The sequence below is a fragment of the Sorex fumeus genome, unplaced genomic scaffold (genome assembly GCF_029834395.1).
Source record: "Sorex fumeus unplaced genomic scaffold, SorFum_2.1 ptg000054l, whole genome shotgun sequence".
Lineage (NCBI taxonomy): Eukaryota > Metazoa > Chordata > Mammalia > Eulipotyphla > Soricidae > Sorex > Sorex fumeus.
In genome coordinates this window covers 15,202,100-15,224,112 of record NW_026606111.1, presented here as the reverse complement: position 1 = coordinate 15,224,112, position 22,013 = coordinate 15,202,100, and the positions used below count along the sequence as shown (strand labels likewise).

Here is a 22,013-nt window from a genome sequence, read left to right as displayed (position 1 = left end):
TGAGTTTTATGTCCCTTGCAGCGTTACTCACATCAAACTATAATAATTACTATAAAAAAATGACGTTGAATTGAGAGGTCAACTGAACTTTCTAGGAATTTGAAAGGTTTTAGTGAAGATGTCAAAAACAAAAAGGAGCCAGGCCAAGAAAAAAGCAAGAGTGAAAACTGTTCTGGTATAAAATGCGGCTTATGCAAACATTTTAAGTCAGAAAAGAAAACTGGGATCTGGAAGCAGGCCAACATGGCTGATATTCAGCAAGAGAAACAGAAGGATAGAAGGCTGCGGGATGAGGAAAGGGTCAAAGAACTGTGAGTTGTTCAGCTTTCACTTTAAGAGCGTCAGGGCACGGAGGCATTTTCAGCAAGGAAGAGAAGAATGCAGAAGAATGCCCCTTCACAGTTCCCCCTAGTGTCCGGCTTCAGTGCTGCCTCTCCCCTCCCAACACACCTGAGGTCTGGCTTCCTCCCTCAGGTCTCACCCACTAAGACTCTACCCTCCTGGCAGCACAGCTCTCTTCCTCCACAGAAAACCCCCACTTCCCCAGCCCTGCCACTGCCACACAGGTCAACTTTTTGCTCTTAGATTTGACAGTATGGAAACAGGGATCTGTGTGCTCCAGATGTCAAGGAATATAAACCAAGCTCTCAAAGAAGTTCCAGGGGTTCCCTTCCCTTGGTTTGTAGATAGAGACATTGCTGCAGTTCTCCACATTTAATCTCTAATGACTACCCACCTCCCCCATTTTTATTATATACCCTGATTTAAAATACTATATGCATGATGTCATGCATATATCATAAATACATATATGCATGATAATAAGTGTATGCATATGTATTTCATTTCATTTCATTTCATTTCATTTCATTTCATTTCATCATCCTGTTATTCGTCGATTGCCTCGAGCAGGCCCCAGTAACGTCTCTTTCACCCTAGCCCTGAGATTATATTCAAGGCTGTTTAGGAGAGTGAGACCCATCATTGTTACTGGTATTTGGCATATTTGGTATGCCACGGGGAGTTTGCCAGACTCTGCCCTGTGGGCAGGCTACATTCGATAGCCTGCAAGTTTGTCCAAAGTAGAAATAAGACAATAAGATGTCAAAAAAAAGTTTTGTTAAGATGTCGCGCGGACGCAAATGCGGCCGCGCGGTTCCGGGATCTGGATTTTATAGTCTCTGAGTCTTGGCCGCTGATGGGATTACACGGCGCCAGGGGGCCAGGTGGTGGGTGTGACCCCCGCCTACTGGAATTTGGAGGATCTGGGTGGAGGATGCTCGACTCCAATTCGAGTAGGCTATGCATATGTATTAAATAAATACATATATGCACATGTAATACATATATGCATGATAATGTCATGCATATATCATTCCAATACTACACCCTCACCACAATATCCACTTCCCTTCACCAATATCTCAGGTACCCCTCCCATATCTCCTTCTTCCCTCCTGCCTTCCCAGCTAAGCTCAGTTCTGAAAACCAAATTTTTGGTTGTGCTGCCTTTTGCCAGTTGTAGTTCCTTCACTTTCTTTATATTCCTACAGCTGAGTGAGGTCACTCCATGTTGTCCCTCTCCCTCTCCCTCTCACTGACTTCCCTCAGCATGATACCCTCTAGTTCTATTCATGTGGCAACAAATAGCATTACTTTTTTTTTCTTACAGATGACTAGTATTCCAACGTGCATATTTAACACAATTTTTTTTAACCCACTCATCTATTCTTGGGCACTTGTGTTGCTTCCAGATCTTAGCTTTGTGAATAGGACTTAATGAGTATAGTCACTCCTTAAACTCTAAACCCATGTGAATTTTTTAACATAAAATAAAGGTGAAGAATTTATTGCTGCTATTAATTTTGGCCACCTGTTCTGAAAATTATTATCTTGCTCCTTGGTTAAATATTGGGTACCTACTACTTTTTTTTGACAGATTGATGCTTAAAATTCCAAAGCTAGGAAAGAAACTTTGTAATACTTTTCAAATATTTTATCAAAATATATCATTAGTGACATTTAATCATTAGATGCAACATTTACTCATTTTTTTGGATAAGGGGTTTTCCCAGCAATACTGGGGAGGGGAAAGGCCACTGTCAAAAATACTGAGCCCAGTAGTGCATTCTGGCAATTTTAGTGCTTGGGTCAGTGTCGGATAACATTGGTTTGCCCTTCCTCCCTGGCTGCAGGGAGCTTGGGTTTGTTGATTGCTCCCCAAACCTGTCAATTACCTTTGCCTCCTAATCAGACTTTGCTGACTTGTAAATATTGTTTTTCTCTTCTCCTTAATGTCCTTTGCATGGTTAATTACTTCAGAGCAATTACTTTTACTTTTTGTATGGAAACAGGAAGACAGTTAAAAAGATATGCTTTTGTAACTTGGGAATTGATTCCAGATGATATTACCTTCTGGAATCAGCTCTCTCGATTTAAGCTTCACTTGCCCTCACTTCCTAGATCCCCAAAAGCAGGGTCCCAATGAGGAATTGGATAAACTCAGGGGAAGCTGTGAGCTACCCTGGCATCAAAATGGGCCTGGCCAAAATGCTATAATACTTAGCTATAAGAGCATGGTCATGAACAAATTCTGTCAGGATCTAAAAAGTAATAACTAGATTCGGACCCTGCTAAGGTTAGGAATGATTAATCTGGCCTGAGCAGTGTAGTCTGAGATCTATAGTGAAGTGTCCCCAGGAGAGTCGCCCTACAAGTCTAAATGTGTCAATGTGTTCATACAGAATGGCAAATATTAGGAAGTAGAATTAAGATGTTAATTAAGTTACTGGTCTAAGAAGAGGAGAAACACATCTTAAGTTCTGTTTTGCCCTCCTAGGCTGCAGGTGATCAGGAAGGCTTGGTAAACATGTTGATTGTGCTTTCCAGAGGGAGGCTTGGTTAGAGAGAAGAGGTGGTTAAGGTGGTTGCAGCAGAGAGTTGCAAGAGGTAGAGAGTTGTGGGCAGGGAGTGGGAGAGAGTGAGGGATAGAGTTGTGGGCAGATAGGTGGGCAGACAGCATTGTGGAGCGAGGAAGAAAAGAGTTGAGAGTACTGGACTTAGAGAGAGGTGGAGAGAGCTGCGGCGAGAGTTGAAGAGAGCATTGTGGAGCGAGTTAGAGAGAGAGTTGGAGAAGAGTTGGAGCGAGTTGGGGATAGAGTTGTGAGAGCTGTGGAGAGTTGTGAGAGCTGTGGAGAGAGTTTGGGAGAAAAGAGAGAGAGAGAGAGAGAGAGAGAGAGAGAGAGAGAGAGAGAGAGAGAGAAGAGAAGAAAAGGCAACTGATCACCAACCAGCTTGGAGCTTGGCCCTCGTTCCTCCTTCCACCCATGGCAACGGCCTTCGGGTGGGGCGAGGGGAGCAGTTGGAGAGCACTGAACGCCTGGAGAACCCAAGAACATCTGTTAACGTGTGATCACTCATAGCGTCACCCAAGCAAAATGATGTGATGGGGTCAGGATGTGAAGCCAGCAACTGAATAGAGGCCTCTCACATTCAAGATGTGGCTCCAAATCTTTGGCCTATCTCTCCAATCCTAGAAAAATGTATTTTTAAGCATTTATTATATGCAAGCACTTTCTCTAGTTGGTGAAGACATAATATGGGAAAATCACAAGCTTACGATCTAGAGAAGATACAAAACACACTTAATCTATGTATCAGGAAGTGTAATACTCTGAGGCTGGAGTGACAGTACAGTGGATAGGGTACTTGCCTTGCACACAGCTGGCCCGGGCTTAATCCCTGGCATCACTACCAGGAGTAATTCCTGAGCACAGGGTCAGGAGTAATCCCTGAGTATTTCCCACCCCTCAAAAGTATATTATTCTGTGTAGTCTGTGTATAAATATTACTTATTTAACTTGTATGACATGTAAAACTCTGCCAGGAATGTTGAAAAAAGAATACAGTATGGTTCTCAATGAAAGTAGTGAAATATTGAAGATCATCAAGGCTTGAGTTACCTGTAAAGCCAAGTAACAGAAGCTATCGTAACAAAGCATAGAATTGGTCAAGTATTGTGATAAATAGGGCCAAGAATTTATAAATTGGGTAGACAAAATGAATAAGAACATAGAAATAAGTAAAAGAGGTTGCCATAACAGGGTGAAAAAGACACTATGCTACTTGAGGTGAGGAATTTTTCACCCTGGTTGAAACTGCTTCAGGCCTCCCGTGTGGCAAAGCCTGAGCCTGAACATGCTCTCTCTCTGTAGCCCTACATTTACTTAAAATTTTTTGTGAAAGCATATTAAAGGTGAGAAAAAATTACTTCTAAAATGTGATGGAGTTCAGAGCATGCTGTTCCAAGATGTGTCACCTTGGTAAATTTTAAACTAAAGTTACTTAAGAAACAAAAAGCATACACATAAGCAGAGAAAGAATAACAATATTGCACATGTCCATCTCTTTGCAAACAGTAAATGAATTGCCTATCTAAAAATTTATCTTTTACTATAATGAAAGTGTACAAAGAATCCATTTTACCAGAAACAGGAAATTTAGGGCTGGAAGACTATATAAACATGCTCTTACTTCTGTATGAATATACAAACTCAAACAACTTTATTCTTCTCAATCTGTGTCTAAAAAAAGACATAAAAGCAAAAGGCTCTGGTTACTTCTCTAGTGTCATATCTATGGGACACCATGTAGAAATTAATTTTTCTCCTATTAATGTGTCTTGTGTTATTATTATTAGACCAGTCAAAGAAGTCCAAGAAACTTGAAGAGGAAAGGAAGCATTCTTTTCTGCAAACAGAATAAAGTGATTTTTCTCGATACATGAAGCTATTATGATTGAGAATGACATCACAGAGGGAGTGTTACTAAGTATATAGGAAGGTAAGCAAACCTCCCCCTTCACTTCCCCCAGGTAATGCACTAGGAATGCACTGATGTATGTACAGGTGTATGTTGATGTTTGGTGATAGCACATTGTTTTTATTTTGAGAACCACCCTTCCTTCATTGCCTGTTGCTTTAGTGTTTAGAAAACTGTTCTATTTTCATATTGTTATCCTTTATAGAAGCAGTTAGAATTTTTGCCTCTTTGATATTTTGGAAAAACTTAAAGATTTGAGGTGACAAATCTTTCAAGGTTTGGCAAATTCACTAGTGAACCTGTTTGAGATTTTTAGTGACTGAAATTCTTTACTCATGATAGGTTTGCTCAGATTTACTACTTCCACCTGTGTTTATTACTTCAGTCTTATGGTTATGATTGTAATAATGCCTCCATTTGATAAAGTTCTCCAGTTTAGTGACATAAAGTGATTCATAGAAACCTCTTATGATCTTCTGTATTACTGAAGTATGTTGTAATTTTATTATAACTCTGTTCATGCCTTTGTAAATGGTCTTTTAAGTACTCTTCAGTCACCTCTTCTAAAAAAGCATTTTTAAAATTCACTTCCCATTCCTACTTCCCTTCACTGCTGCTGTTGTTGCAAGGGCCTACCGCCATGAGTAACTCTGGTGTTCACACATCATGTTTCTGGGCTTGCATACCTGGTTGTGGTACTCATCAAGGTATGAACTCCTTTGGCTGTGATACTTGCACCAGCTCACAGAAGCGAGCCTTTGTTGAGGTACACAAGTTATAGTGCGGTGCCTTTCTGAGGGCTGCAACAGTACTTACACGTGTGTAATCATAGGGGAGATCACAGTTCCTACCCATAGTAGTTGTACATCTAAGTAGCTATGTTTGACCCTTTTTGTGGTGCTTACACACACCTGGCTGTGATGTAAGGGGAAATTTTCTGATATGCTAGGGATCAGAGACAGCAAAGTCCGCAAGTTCAAACAGCACCAGAAACAATCATGGCACATGTGGGACACTGGAAATTTGGACACATGACCATATGCTTGCAAGGCTCCTCTGTCACTGTGCTACTCCTCTGGGGCCTCTCCAAGGTAACATCTATTAGCTGTTGAGGAATCTGATTACTATACCAAGTGTTACATTTCTAGCTTAAACTACTTGTGAAATGCTTGATTATTTTATTGTAGTAAACAATGCAACTAAATTGATGATTCAATATCAATTACAGAAAAACAGGAATGATTAATGTTTTCATGAAAAGAATAACGACAGCTGATCCAACTCTTCTGAAAACAGTGCAAGGGCACACTATTCTCTTAACTAGGGACTGTTTCCTAGGTCCTCAATCATTGACAGTATGCTAAAGACTCCACAATAAACATCCCTCAACAAAGCATCAGGCGTGCACAATACATAAAGCACCCATCACTGCAATCCTAGACTGCATAAGAGATCACATTGTGGTTTTTCCCCTATATTCTAGTTGTTAGAATATGTGGTATTTGTGCTGAACAGAGGAAAGTTATGTAGGACTAAATATGGTACAAAACATACTGCGGAGGGGGTGGAGCAATAGCACAAGGGGTAGGGCGTTTGGCTTGCACGCGGCCCACCCGGTTCGATTCCCAGCATCCCATATGGTCCCCCAAGTCACCGCCAGGAGTAATTCTTGTGTGCAGAGCCAGGAGTAACCCCTGAGCATTGCTGGTTGTGACCCAAAAAGCGGGGAAAAAAAAACCATACTGTGGAGATACTTGGGAAATGGCGATTCCTGAATTTCACAGCAGGGCATTTGGGTAGAAAGGTTACATCTTTCTAAAAAACTGAAGCAAGATGATGTGGTGTTGAGGTGGGTTATTGCTGAGTTACAATGAAATGTATTCTGAATAATTTTTTTTTTGGCTTTTTGGGTCACACCTGGCGATGCACAGGGGTTACTCCTGGCTCTGTACTCAGGAGTTACCCCTGGCGGTGCTCAGAGGACCATATGGGATGCTGGGAATCGAACCCCGGTCAGCGGCATGCAAGGCAAATGCCCTACCCGCTGTGCTATTGCTCCAGCCCCAATTCTGAATAGATCTTTAACGGGTAGTTCATTAAGAGAAAAATATCTATAAGTGGAAAGACCTTTAGAAAAACATACTAGCCTTGTCAAGATGTGCTACCAAAACGGACGGCACAACTTTTATACCGCAAGCTAGGGCCACCTGACGTCTTGTTTCTCTACACGAAAGCTTAGCTTTTCACTTCAGCACTAGCTTGACAGAGTCTATGCACAATAAGGCATCCTCGTTCCTGACAAAAAAAAGTTGCGCTAAGGTGACACCGGATGTGGTGTCATCACCTTTAAAGTTGTCTTCCTCAGTTAGGCAAAACTTTCTCTGAGGTCCACGTCTGGGCAAAATCCAGCAGCCCCAAATCTCATCCTCACCTGAACTAACCGAAACTATTTCAGTCTCCAGCAAGACTTCGCCTTTCGGCTGAAGGAACCAATTAGAGTTTTTAAAGAAAAATAAATAAACAAATAAATAAAGAAGAAGAAAGACGAAGGAAAGGAGAGCGTTCAGTGACTCCCAGGCTGCAATGGCAAGCTCTCGCGAGACTTTCGGAGCCCCGGCAGTTCCCGGGTTAGAAGAACTCGCGAGCGTACCTGGGGGGCGGGCCCCGTCGAGGCTCCGCCTCTCCCCAGCGCGGGCGCGAGCTGGCGGGAATTTCACGGCTCGGGCTTCTAGGCGCCCCGATTCCGGTTTGTGCTTTGGTCTCGGGGCCTGAAAGTCTGGGGTAGGTACGACGTGCATCAAACAAGAGGGTGCTGGGTACGCAGGGCAACTCGTTTCTGTGGTCCCGTGTCTGGCTCGCGTGGTCGCAGCGGTTTCGCGGTCCTGCTTGGGACCTGAACTACCACTCCCCACCCCCCACCCAGTCCCAGCTCGGAAGATCAGTGGGGGGACCGGAGTCCCATCCTGCTGGTCCCCCACGGGGGAATCTGCAAGGGACAGTTTCCTGGACGCTGTTAGGGACACGGGTGCAGGGAGCCAGTGCTGGGCGCCGGTGGAGGCGGGCTCGGAAGTGGAAAAGTCCTACTAGAACCTTTCTTTGCTCTTCACCCTGCGGGGCTTGCAGGGACGGATTTTTAAGTTCCTGCAAAAGAGTCTGTGCAAAAAATAAGGCCTTGATCTGGAGAATTGGTGGGGAAGAGCTGTCGAGGTTCTCAGCTTCCTCCCACCCCCTTAGATCTCTCCCCTAAGCTCTCCGAGGTCAACTCGAGTTTCTCTGCCCATTCCAGCTCTGGAAATCTTCTCAAAACTCTTGCGAGTCCCTACTGATAGCATCCTGTATTCCTTGTATTGCAGGACTTTAAGAATGGAAAACTGTTCTGCTGCGTCGACAGGCCTGACAGACAGCTTGGAACTAGAGCTGGGGACCGAATGGTGCAAAGCCTCTTGCTTTTCTTGCGCTTTTGATTACAGAGGAGGAGGAGGAGGAAAACATTTTTCTGGAGAGTCCTACCTTTCCAGCGGAGCCCTTAAGCGGTAAGGGGCGCAAGACAGAGGTTGAGTGGGGAGCAGGGAGGAATCCAAGACTTTGTTTTTCCCGGCAACTTTTCAGTCAGTTGGTTAGACTTATTTAATCGTGCTTTTTTTAATAATACAACTTTGATGTTCTCCAATCCGTGGTAGTTCTTATTTTTCATTTTTTTTTTAATGTATGTTGGCTTCCTAATTACACTCTTGCAACTATTCTGCTCTTGTTGGTGCCCTGGCTAGAGCATATATAAAAGATTTTTGGATAATAAGAATTTCCTTGCACTCTGCTGATCTCTTATCACTCGGCTATTTAAGCTTTGTAGTCGTGAGTTGGGCATTAATTACTCCTTTACTGAATGCTGAAATAGCTAGGCTTTTTAAAGGTGTTGCTTCCTTCAAAAACAGATATACTCTGGAGCTGCTTAGTAAGATATTTACATATTGAGGGGGGTTATGTATATCGCTGTGAGCTCTTGCCTATCATGTGTGAGGCACTGAGTTACATTCTTGCCACCTGTTCTCTCTCTCCACCCCCTCCAAAAAATATCCCACAGATTTTGTTGCCCCAGTTCTTTCTAATTCAGTGTTATGTAAACTTATTGAAGTCTTGCAGACTTTAAATGCATCAGATTGTGTACATTCCAGGTATGTTTTCATTCAAAGTTCTTGCCTTGGGCTGGTGTATATACACATAGCAGTAAAAGTGCTGTCAAGTGAAATATTTCAAGACTTTCTGCTGAGGTGGAAAAAAAGGAAAACCATTTTTGTTGATTTTATATTGTATCTTGTTTGAGACCTTGAAAGAGACACAGCTCAACCTGATTATGCTCTTCTCCAGGATTCACTCAGAATACCCTTTAGCTATTTTTTGGGGGGAAAGGTCCCATTCGTGTGTGTGTGCGCACGCAGCTTTTAATAAGAAATAGGTTTAATATTATTTTATCACGGACAATAGAATTTTTAATAGTCTAGCTGTAGTTCTGATTATGTAAGGTGCCAAGGCATCTTCTGTCTTTAGCATTGTTGTCGGCATGTGATCTGTAATATATATTCATTTAGTGTCAAGAAAAGATACGTTAAAGGTTTCAGTACAGTTTTAATGAAATTAAATGAGTTTTTAACTTTTCAGACTAATTTTGAATCTTGATCCTTTACCAACTAATTTTGAAGAAGATGTAGTGGAAATATTTGGCATTCAGTGGGTTACTGAAACAGCGCTAGTGGACTCATCTAGAGTGCTCTTTCACTTATTCAGGTATATGTTTAATTCCCCCTCTCCCCTCTCCTTTTAACAGAATGTTGGTACTATTCAGTTTCATAAGTTATCTTGCTGGTGATTTTGTGTTTGTTGTTCATTTGATTATCTTTATCAGTTATAGTGATCAAGGAGTGACATTGTTAAAGTGTCATAGGTTTAAATAAATAGGCTTAAATGATTCACATCATCTTTAATTCTTTGTATTTGATATCATGTATTGAGAAGAAATATTTAAGACCTTGAACTGCATTACAATTTTGAGAAAAAAGATGAAATTAACTTAGTTATTTAATTGCTGTAGTCTTTCTATGTGTTTTTGGGGGTGGGATAAATTTGGGCTACTCCAAACTCAGTGACTATTAGGTGTTGGGGACTGAGGCTGGGATTCCCACATGCAAAGCATTAACTTCAGCCATTTGGTGTATCCAGCCTTTTTCAGTATTATTTAGAGGATGAATTCATTTTCCACGTAAATCATTCAGACTGTTACACTGTGTGATAGAAATATATTAATATGATTAATCTGGATAACATTAAAATATAATGAAAAGCTTAAAACATTAATGTAAATAGAATACCATAATGAATCATATTCCCTCCCTTAGTTCAGTCAATATCAGTTTTACTGCATTTTAAAAATTGTGTTTATCCCCTCTTCTTTTGACTTTCAGATATGTATTTGAGCACCTTATACCCTGTAATCTTTCCATCCCTTACATAAGCAAAATGAGAGGTTTTGGCTAGGTGTGCCCACTGATAGAGCTGAGCTGATGCTTCACATATATAAAGCCTTGGATTCCATTGATCCTCAGTAGCCCCCATCCACCCAAATATGAACTTTTTTTTTTCCTTTTTGGGTCACACCTGGCAATGCACAGGGGTTACTCCTGGCTCATGCACTCAGGAATTACTCTTGGCGGTGCTCGGGGGACCATGTGGGATGCTGGGAATCGAACCTGGGTTGGCTGCGTACAAGGCAAACACCCTACCCACTGTGCTATCACTCCAGTCCCCAAATATGAACTTTCAAAACATAAACAGTATCTTATTAACGCAGTCAACAGAATGAAAGTGATTTTTATTATTTAAAACCTAATCCAAATTTATATTTTTCATGATTTGAAGTAGAGGTAGTTATTACAGGCAACATATTATTCAAAAATACATTAAGAAGGTATATACAGTACATTTGTATCATAAATGGAAAGTTGAGAGGTTTCTCTCCTCATTCTGATCTAGTGGCTATGAAGAAACATACCTGCACATCTTGTAGACATGAAAAGACATCCAGAATCTGTGTGGTGTGGTATTCTTTTTTCTGTTGGGCAAAAAGGCTTAGAGAGGGAGTCTCTGTAATACAGAATGTATTAGAATGAGTTGAGTCTTTATTCAGTACATAGATTATGAGTATAAAGTAATTACTAACTAGTTGAAAGGCAGCTAGGCAGAACTGCAAGAGATTACTTTCAGAAATTTAAATCAAGCATCAAAAATACTACATATATATATTTTTTATATAATGCTAACCTTCCATATTTCTTTTCTATGCTCCTGTTGTATACATATATATTGTAGATGGTTTAACTTCTCATTATATAAATGTTTAACCAAGAATTTTAATGTATCTTGAAGCTACAGATAATATTTATTGATACTGAAATTTACAAGACTCGATAGAATTTCTGACATACATGCAGGTTTTAATAGATATTTTTGGAAGGTCATACTAAGATATGTTTTTTCTTCTCTCAAATTTTCGTTACCGAAAACTTGGTAGTAAGCATTTCCAGAGTATTAAACATCATTCACAAGTGAGAAGTATTGAAGCTGGCTGTGTCATAGATTTGGAAACTTTATTCTTGTAGTCGTTACATACTTTCAACTTTCCCTAAAATTAACTCTTACTCAATCTTTGTTAACTTAGGCAGCAACTATACAGCTTGGAAACCTTATTACAAGTCAACTGTGATTTTGGTAAGTCTTAAGTTTGCTCAAAGCCATAAAAGAATGGTGTTCCAGTTACAGTGTATTGCACACAGGTGTATGGTACATAATTGAGAAGATAGTGGAGGGAATTGAAGGACAGACTGCTATAGTACAGACTAGCTACTTCTCCTTTGTGATAGTTTTGTTACTTTTTGGGTAAAGCAAGATAGTTTTTGTTTTGTTTTTAAGACATAGTCAAAGGTAGGAGAGTTTCTCTGCTTTTGTATTTTGTTTTTATGTAATTTACATAGTCTGATTCAGATGTGATCATAGAAAGATTATTTTTCTCCATAATTAAGGATTGGTCTTCATGGTCATATCATATCAAGACCGTCCCTTAAATATGATCTGACAAGTTTAATTTCAATGGGAGAATATCAGGACTTAATAGCTATCAGCTGTCAATGCTATTTTGTTTTGTTTTCTTTTATGAACTTAGTCAGTGTTAAATATTAACGCTCTCTTGGGCTGGAGCAATAGCACAGTGGTAGGGCATATGCCTTGTGCGCAGCCGGCCCAGCCAAGCCAGGTTCGATTCCTCCACCCCTCTCTAAGAGCCCGGGAAGCACCAAGGGTATCTAGCCCGCACGGCAAAGCCTGGCAAGCTACCCATGGCGTATTCGATATACCAAACACAGTAACAACAAGTCTCACAATGGAGACATTACTGGGCCCACCTGAACAAATCTATGAACAATGGGAGGACAGTGCTACAGTGAATGTTCTCTTATCACGAGTCTCTGCTTCATAGGGTGGTATTGTTCAGAGTTCGAAGTGCTGACAGAAGTCAGAAAAATAAACTGCCGAGTAGTGTATTTACAGTTGATAGATTTGCAAGCATAGATCAGTGTGGTATGTGGAAATGTGTAGTGAGAGAAGCATTTGCTAGCTGTTTTGGTATGGTGTGCTTGGACACTAGGAAGAGTTCTAGGTAAAAAACATCTGTATGTACAAAGACATTGAAGTGCAAAAAACTAGATTCAGGAGTATAAGTAGTTATTTTTGATGTGGTTGGGAGATTATATATGAGAATGATAACATTTGGAGGGTTGAAGTCACAGTTGTCTTTGTAAAATTATGCCAAATGATGAATTTTGATAGATTTCTCAAATGTTTTACCTGTATTAAATATTGTCTGTAGGTCAACTTCCCCCTGTCATGCAGCTGTAGTAGGACTTTGTTAATAGAATTATATAACCTTGGCCATCAAACCTGTAGAATCTTTATGCATGGGTTATTTACTGTAGTGCTTATGTTTCTCATTCTCTATTCATTGTACTCCCTCCATATGAGGCAGAATAATACGCATAATATTGTACCTATTCTCAGGTATAGCTATTGGTATTGATCCTTTTTCAGATTGTATTTCAGTGTATTGAGATATACAATTTTGAATTTCTTATTGTTTTGGCCATATCTGGTTGTGCCCAGGATTTATTCCTGGTTCTCTGCTCAAGAGGTCTCCCCTGGCAGGACTTGGGACATAATATGTAGTGCCAGGGATTGAACCTACATCAGCTGCATGCAAGGGAAGCACCTTAAATGTGATACTGTCTTTCTTGTGCTACTATCTTTCTGGCTCCTCTCTTTGAATATTTTTCATTTTTGTGTATCATCTGGATTATCTGGAGTAGGTATGCATTTGTACTTATTTTTTTCTTTTTATCTATTTGACAGTAGATTCTTTAATCACTTTTTGAATCTGTCTTTTTTTTTAATTTTTATTTATTTTTTTTCCATTCTGGGTTTTTTCCTATTGATTTTTGCCTACCTGCCTGATTCTGTGCTTTATTTTTTCTCTTTTTCTTTCTGCTTTTAACATTTAGTAATTTATTGTGCCATGGACCTTATAGATTTTGCAGTGCTGTTTTATGGATTTTTATTTCTTTAACATTGACTTTCACTTTGACTGTTTTAATACTTTGTAATCCATTGGCACTTTTTTGAAACTTATGGTAAATATTTGAACTTTTTAAAAGTTTACTTTAGTCTAATGTTAATTTAGTTCTAGTATGACTTCTGCAGATTTGCTATACATTAAGATTTATTTATTTTTCATTCTTGCTGGTAGAGAATTGATTTTGAGTGTTAAGTGTTTGCATATGGCAGGCTCCCAGATAATTTTTGGTGATATTGGAGAGTGGAGAAGACAGAAACTATTAATTTTTTGGAACTTTTCAAGTTATTACAAGGAGTTTTTATTATTTTCTAAATGTAGGAGTCTTATATAGGTTTTGATTTCGTAGGATCAGGAACTGATACAATTTCAAACAGAGTTTGTACTCAGGTTATAGTAGAACAAAACCTTGTATTATAAAATATAGAGAAAATGAATAGTGTGAACGTATAGCTTGTCACTTAAACTTTGTAGGGCTTTTGGTAGATTACATATGAAATTGAAAGAAGCGAAAGAGTCAAGAAAGACTTGTAGGCAGCTAGGTAACCATATAGTCAGTAGGGGAAACGTTAGCATCATGCTCAGATTTTGGAAGAAATCAAGGATGTATTATTGACACTATCTGAGCAACCAGTGTACAGATACAAGACAGGGTTTGGAGTGCAAAGGTCAGGTCTAGAATACAGATAAGCTTTTTTTGATTGTTGTCATTTAGAAGTAAAAAAAAAAAAATGATGGGGCCATTCATGTGGGAACGGATATACAGGGAGAAGGATTGAGTCTTGAGGAGCTTCCTTATTAAATGTAGAGCTGAAGAGCCAGTAAAGAAGGATGAGAAAGGACACATGGACGAAGAGAAAAAATTGTGTGTAGTGACAATGGAGCCAGGTGTGACTAAGGGTATTTTGAGGGCAAGTTATTTGGCAAGTAGTTTCCAACAGATAGAGCAACATAAATTTTTTGTTGTCTTTATTAAGAGCATAAAACAGTAACAAGTCTCACAATGGAGACGTTACTGATACCTTCTTGAGCAAATTCATGAAAAACGGGAGGACAGTGCTGCAGTGCTACAGTACTACATGGAAGAATCCTCCGGGAATTAGTGGAAGAAATGAGCACACCAGGAATTGATTTCTGTTTAGCTTTGAAAACTTGCTGTCATTGTCCACTGATTATTTAAGCTGTGATTAACTTGATCTATTTTCATTTCAGGACAGATAACAACCCTGCACAGCAAGGCAGATGGTATTAGGCAGCAGTGTGTAACATTTCTTCATTATGTTAAAGTTTTTATCTTCAGGTAGGATGTTACATGACTCTTGATTGTTGTGTGAACTTCTGAGTGCATATTTCTTTAGGTCCTGGTTGTTTATTTTATCTGATTGATTTTCAGGTACCTGAAATTACACAATGAGAGCTATGTTCCTATCCATCCGTATGAGACTTTGGAGGCTCAGCTGCCTTCATTTCTGGTTGCTGAGCTTCATGGATTACTCTTGTATATTGGACATCTATGTGAGCTTCCCAGTATTACTGTAGGAGCATTCGTAAATCATAACCAGATTAAGGTTTGCTTTGTTTTAATTATTTTGGTTTGGGGGCCGCACTCAGTTATACTTGTACTTTTGGCACTTTGCTCAGAGATCACTCTTGGCAGGCTCAGGGGACCATATATAGTTCCAGGATTCAACTGGGTCAGCTGCATGAAAAGCAAGTGTGTTACCCACTGTATTGTCTTTCTGGCCCCTGTTTAATTTTCACTACTGTTTTTTTTTAACTACTTTTTTCACTCTCCAAGGATATTTCTCATGAGTGAAAAATATTACTCATGAGTTCAACGTAGACAATCTGAGTTGAAATTCTCTCTCTTCTTTTATTTATTATGTACTGTTGGGCTGGATTCAGAGTCCAGAGTGCTAACCATTACACAGCGGTAGGGCGTTTGCCTTGCACGCAATCAACATGGCCGACCCGAGTTCGATTCCTCTGCCCCTCTCGGAGAGCCCGGCAAGCTACCGAGAGTATCTCGCCTGCACGGCAGAGCCTGGCAAGCTCCCCGTGACGTATTCGATATGCCAGACACAGTAACAACAAAGTCTCCAATGGAGACGTTACTGGGCCCGCTCGAGCAAATCGATGATCAACGGGAGGGCCTTTACTTTACTTTTACTTACTGTTGGGCAGGTACCAACTTTTATATAGTTGTTACTTTTATGTAGTTGTTGCTTTTCAGAATTTTATTTCACAGAAATTTACATAAATTAAAATGAAAAATGTTTGAAACATAAGCTAATTTAGTGCTTATAACAGTACAAGAATTTCAAAGTTTTAAAATAAATAAAATAAACTTTTAAAAAAAATTGTATTTTTCTCATGAGCAAAACTTATTTTCTATTTGAATAGAAATCAAGAACATCATCTTATAGAAGTTATGCCTTCAAAATCACAGTACTTTGTTAATTCTGACTTCTGAAATTTTTTGGGAAAAGGGTTAAGACTTCTTTTTATGCCCTTTTTTTCTGCCTGTGATAATCATCCCCTCTGACTTACGGTTTAAACAATTTATATTTGGAGCCAGAGAGATAGTACAGTATTAAGGTGCTAACCTTGTATGTAGGCAACCTGTGTTTAATCCCTGGTATAACATATGGTGTGATCCCTCAGTGCAGAGCCAGGAGTAAATCCTGAGCACAGCTGGACATAACCCAAACTACCATTCCCCCACCAGCAACTAAGTTGTATTGTTATCATGACCCAAATTGTGAATGTAATTTTAGCCAATTTTCCATAGGAAAGTGGAACCTTAAATAAATGTAGATTATAATTTGTGTGATTCCCTAAATTTAAACCTCTCTCCTTTGATTTGGTTTCATCTGTGTGAATCGCATTCATTTTATAGGAATGTAGCTTTGTCAAAGTATAAGATCAAGTTAAATGTTTCTATATTTGTGTGAAATTTAGTAAGTGAATTTTCATCATTGGGAATCAACATATATAATCATAAAAGTAAATGTAATGCTAACTCAATTCACAGAATTATATAACTGATTCATACTGCATTAAAGAACATTTATCCTAGTCGAAGTCTAAAACAAAATGATGAAAATACGTGTTTTTTAAATTTTTATGCTACCTTGCAGCTCTGGTAGAATTAGAAGTTGGCAGGGAGGAATGTTTGCTATATAAGTGTGTTGACCAGCTCTAGGGTAGGTCTGTCTTTAACCACCGGAATGACTATATCCTGCTTTCAAAGATCTCCAGTGAAGAATCCTCTAATGAACAAGACACAGGTTTTCTCTGAGCTTTTGAATGGTGGTAGGTTAATTATTTCTTTATCATTGTACATTAAGAAGATTGTTGTAACATGCTTTAAAAATACTAGTAAAGTATTATGAATTCTCAGTTATACTCGATAATGTCATTCACAGCTTTTCCCACCATCATGGCATTTATTACATCTCCACTTAGATATCCATTGGCTGGTACTAGAAATTCTTCACATGCTGGGTGAAAAATTGAGTGAGTTTATGAATTTCTGATTTTTATCTTTCTTTTTAAATCTAAATCTACAGTTTTTAAAAATCACCAAATCACCGAAGTGATAATCACTTTCTGATTTTTCTTTTTAATCAAATGGTAACAGAAGTTTAAAAGGTAACAAAAGTTAAAAAAGTCTTCCCACTGTTTCTCAGAGAGAACTATTGGAGATAGCTTGACCTTTCCATGCTTTCTATTGGCATACCTATATAGATATTCAATAGGATTGTAGGCTTTTTTAAAAATCATAAGTTTTATGATCAGGCAGTTCTATGTAGTGTTTCATTTAGCAGTATTTTAGAGATTTGCTTGTGTTAGTAAAAATTGGTCTACTTAAATCAGTTAAGGGTTGTATGTTATAAATATACCATACTTTTGTCTATTTTTGAACGTTTTATTTCCATGTTTTTGTATTGCAAATAATATTTTACTGAACAACTTTGAATATTTGTGCAAAGTATTATGTAGTATATGTTCTTAGAATTGTGATGGCACTTTTCAATTTTAATATTGGGTCCTTGGCTCTGTTATTGTATATTAAGTTTTTCCAGGATATCTAAATGAAGAGTAAGTGCCTCATATTCTTGCTAAGAGTGAACACTCTTACTATTTTTTTTTTGAAAACTGATATGAAAAGATGATACCAGTGAAGTTGAACATCTTTGTATTTTATGTCTATATTTGCTTCATTTGATGACCAGCTGATTATCTCTTCCTTTTTTTGTTTTTAAAAAATTAATTATTGGGAGTCTATCATATGGATAGTAATTGTTTTTTTCACAACAATTTTGGTCTTGGTTTATGAATGTTTAGGTTTTATTATCAATATTGCAACATTTTATGTTAAGTATAATGTAAATATTAATTAGATTGTATAGCCATCCATTAACTTAATACTTGCTTTTCAATGAGTGACTTAATGCCTGATTTGTGTATGTGGTACACTAACATATTAAAAAAAACATACAAATATGTACAGATAAATGATTTCATTTTTTACAGAGACTCTATTTCAATAGTATTTCCTCAGAAGCACTTGTTATTACTCTGATATAGGTAAAAATTTGCTACTACCTTAACTCTGTTTTATGAACAGTTGCATCAGTTTGTCAGTATTGAAAGAATATTTTAAAGACCTTTATTGGTTAGTAATATGGAGGAAGATTTTCTAGTGATTCACTTGTACATTTTCTTTTAAGTGGTATGCATTATTGCTTTTCAACGATAATGACATTAAGAAACATCTTGAAGTTCCAGAGTGATAAAGTAAAGGGCACTTGCCTTGTTCACTTCTGACCTGGTTTTGATCCCTGGCACCCCATATGGTCCTCCCAGCCATGCCAGGTATGCTCCCTGAGCTCAGAGCCAGGAGTAAGCAATGAGCACCACTGGATGTGGCCCCAAAACCAAGGAAAAAGGAAAAAAGAAATGTCTTGAATTACGTATATTAAAAGATTGAAAACTTTAAAAAAATGTATTAGTGCTTTATATATAGGGCTGCGGGCTGGAGCGATAGCACAGCGGGTAGGGCGTTCGCCTTACAAGCGGCCAACATGGCCGACCCGAGTTCGATTCCTCCGCCCCTTTCGGAGAGCCCGGCAAGCTACCGAGAGTATTCGATATGCCAAACACAGTAACAACAAAGTCTCCAATGGAGACATTACTGGGCCCGCTCGAGCAAATCGACGATCAACGGGAGGGCCTTTACCTTTACCTTTACCTATATAGGGCTGGAGCGATAGCACAGCAGGTATGGCGTTTGCCTTGCATGCAGCCTACCAGGCTGACCCAAGTTCAATTCCTCCGCCCCTCTAGGAGAGCCTGGCAAGCTACCGAGAATATCTCGCCCACGCTGCAAAGCCTGGCAGGCTACCTGTGACATATTCAATATGCCAAACACAGTAACAAGTTGAAGGAGACGTTACTGGGCCCGCTCTAGCAAATCGATGAGCAATGGGAGGACAGTGCTACAGTGCTTTATATATAAATAAAAAATCATCCTTGAATAATAACTTTAATATGCCAGAAATTTTGTTTTTAACTTAATGTTAGATTGTCAAAAGTTAAAGGTGTGCAGTAACTTTTCTTTTGAATTTGTAATATCTATTATAATTTTAAATAAAATTAATTTGTTACATTTTTAGAACAAGTTGTATATGGTTATCAGTTTATGAATCTGGCAGGTGACAATTTAACCAACGTCAGCCTGTTTGAAGAACATTGTGAGAATCTGCTTTATGATTTAATAAGCCTGTCACTCAATAGGTATGACAAGGTAATACTTTTAAAAATATATTTGTATTTTTGATAATTAGTTTAAATAGACTTCTATAGATGCTGTGTGCTGTATTTGCTAATAATAACTTTGCATTATTATTTGTATTATATTATTATTTGTATTATTATTGAAGTTTAATTGGAAAAATTATTTGTTTTAAACATTTACAATGGGCAGTGTTTAAGATTTTTTTTAAAAAAAATAGCCTTTTCACTTGTTAAAAATAAAAATAAGATGCTTATAATTAACTGGAAACTTGTCCCAATAGGAGGGATTAACCCTTTAGCAGTCTTTGGTATTGCTGTTACCTAATAAAGTCTAAATGAGGACTTAAAGTCGTACTAGATTTAAATAGAGGTTGTTTTACTTATTTGAGGCCTAAAATTGGGGAAATTACATGTCTTTACTGAAATATTTATTAGAGAATGTTTAGTGCATACAGTGTTTTATAGGTATTACAAAATATGCTCATTTTCTACTAATACATATTTATACACTATTATCACATTTCAGAATACAAACATAAACCTTACAGCCATTGAATTTATATGTTGAAATTTAGTTTGTCTTATATAATATCAATTTTTTTTAACTTTTGTAATACCAAATTTATAAATTCCTGTATGCTGACAGGTAATTTATATAGTGGATTAACTATATATAATAATGAATTATTAACTTATTTTATTATGCTATAATTGCATAAAACATATTAAAATAATGGTTACATTGTGAAATCCAGACATAGTTCTCCCTTCATACTTTTTGTATAATTGAGAATAGTTTGTGGCAAAAGTGATAAAGTTACTTAACTATTATATTTTTCTAATAACTGATTTGCTCAAGGGCTGGAGCGATAGCACAGCGGGTAGGGCGTTCGCCTTACACGCGGCCAACATGGCCGACCCGAGTTCGATTCCTCCGCCCCTCTCGGAGAGCCCGGCAAGCTACCGAGAGTATTCGATATGCCAGACACAGTAACAACAAAGTCTCCAATGGAGACGTTACTGGGCCCGCTCGAGCAAATCGACGATCAACGGGAGGGCCTTTACCTTTTAATAACTGATTTGTAAAAATTTTCATTCTGCCTCACATGAATCAAATTTATATACTAATCCTTTTATTAGAAGTCTTTTTTGTGTGTGACTGATGGATTAGATCCTGGTGAGGAAATCATTACCATAGGCCAAATCGAGAATATTGTCTATTTTGTAAGAGAGATTTTATTGGAATCTCTAAAAGGCCCCCGTTCTTTTTTTCATGCTTCTGTTGATACTTTTTTTTTTAATCTTTTTGTTGGGCTGGAGCGATAGCACAGAGGGTAGAGGGCATTTGCCTTGCACACTGCTGATCCGGGTGACCTGGGTTCGATTCCTCCACCCCTCTTGGAGAGCCCAGCAAGCTACCGAGAGTATCTCTCCCGCACAGCAAAGCCTGGCAAGCTACCCGTGACGTATTTCATATGAAAAACACAGTAACAACAAGTCTCACAATGTTACTGGGCCCGCTCGAGCAAATCGATGAACAACGGGAAGACAGTGACAGTGAATTTTTTATTAGTGAATCACTGTGAGGTACAGTTACAAACTTACGAACTTTTGTATTTCAGTCATACAATAATCATTTACCCATTTCTCCACCAGTGCCCATTCTCCTCCATCAATGTTCCCAATATCGTTCCCACCACCCCCATTTCATCCCCCCCCATCCCACCTGGTGGCAGGGCATTCCCTTTTGTTCTCTCTCCTTTTGGGTGTTGTAGTTTGCAATAGAGGTATCAGGTGGCCATCGTCTTTGGTTTACAGTCTACTTTTGGCACGCATCTTTCAACTTGAATGGGTCCTCCCAACATCCTTTACTTGGTGTTCCCTTCTCTGTCTGACCTGACTTCCCCCAGCATGTGAGGTCTGTTTCTAAGCCGTGGAGCAGACCTCCTGGTCCTTATCTCTACTACCCCAGGGAATTAATCTCCCATTCTGTTACTTTATATTCCACAGATGAGTGCAATCTTTCTATGCCTATCCCTCTCTGAGTCATTTCACTTAACATGATACTTTCCATGTTGATCCACTTACATGCAATTTCATGACTTCATCTTTTCTAACAGCTGCGTAGTATTTCATTGTGTGGATGTACTAAAGTTTCTTTAAATAGTCATTTGTTCTTGGGCATTCAGGTTTTTTCCAGATTCTGGCTATTGTAAACAGTGCTGCAAAGAACAAACAAGTGCAGATGTCACTTAGACTATACTTTTTTGCCTCTCTGGGATATATTCTCAAGAGTGGTATTGCTGGATCAAATGGGAGCTCAATTTCTAATTTTTTGAGAATTGTCCATACTGTTTTCCAAAAAGGCTGAACCAATCGGCATTCCCACCAGCAGTGAAGGAGGGTCCCTTTCTCACCACATCCACGCCAGCACCGGTTGCTTTTGTTCTTTTGGATATAGGCTAGTCTTTGTGGTGTGAGATGATATCTCATTGTTGTTCTTATCTGCATCTCCCTCATAATTAGTGATGTAGAACATTTTCTCATGTGCCTTTTAGCTATTTGGATTTCTTCTTGGAGAAAATTTCTGTTCATTTTAATACCCTGCTTTTTGATGGGGTTGGATTTTTTTTCTTGTGGAGTTCCACCAGTGTTTTGTATATCCTTGGTATCAACCCCTTATCTGATGGGTATTGGGTGAATATCCTTTTCTATTCTGTAG

The 22,013-nt window shown here is 38.7% G+C and overlaps 1 protein-coding gene across 1 annotated transcript in view; it reads left to right on the top strand.

Moving 5' to 3' along the window:
• Nucleotides 1-8,184: 8,184 nt before the first annotated feature.
• The window catches only part of MMS22L (MMS22 like, DNA repair protein), a 123,623-nt gene continuing 109,794 nt past the window's right edge, over nt 8,185-22,013 (top strand). Inside the window, exons 1-7 of the mRNA XM_056125206.1 lie at nt 8,185-8,354; nt 9,478-9,603; nt 11,531-11,580; nt 14,702-14,789; nt 14,883-15,057; nt 16,918-17,008; nt 19,171-19,301. Of these exons, the coding sequence (XP_055981181.1) occupies nt 8,185-8,354; nt 9,478-9,603; nt 11,531-11,580; nt 14,702-14,789; nt 14,883-15,057; nt 16,918-17,008; nt 19,171-19,301 (831 nt within the window). The remainder of the gene's footprint in view (nt 8,355-9,477; nt 9,604-11,530; nt 11,581-14,701; nt 14,790-14,882; nt 15,058-16,917; nt 17,009-19,170; nt 19,302-22,013) is intronic.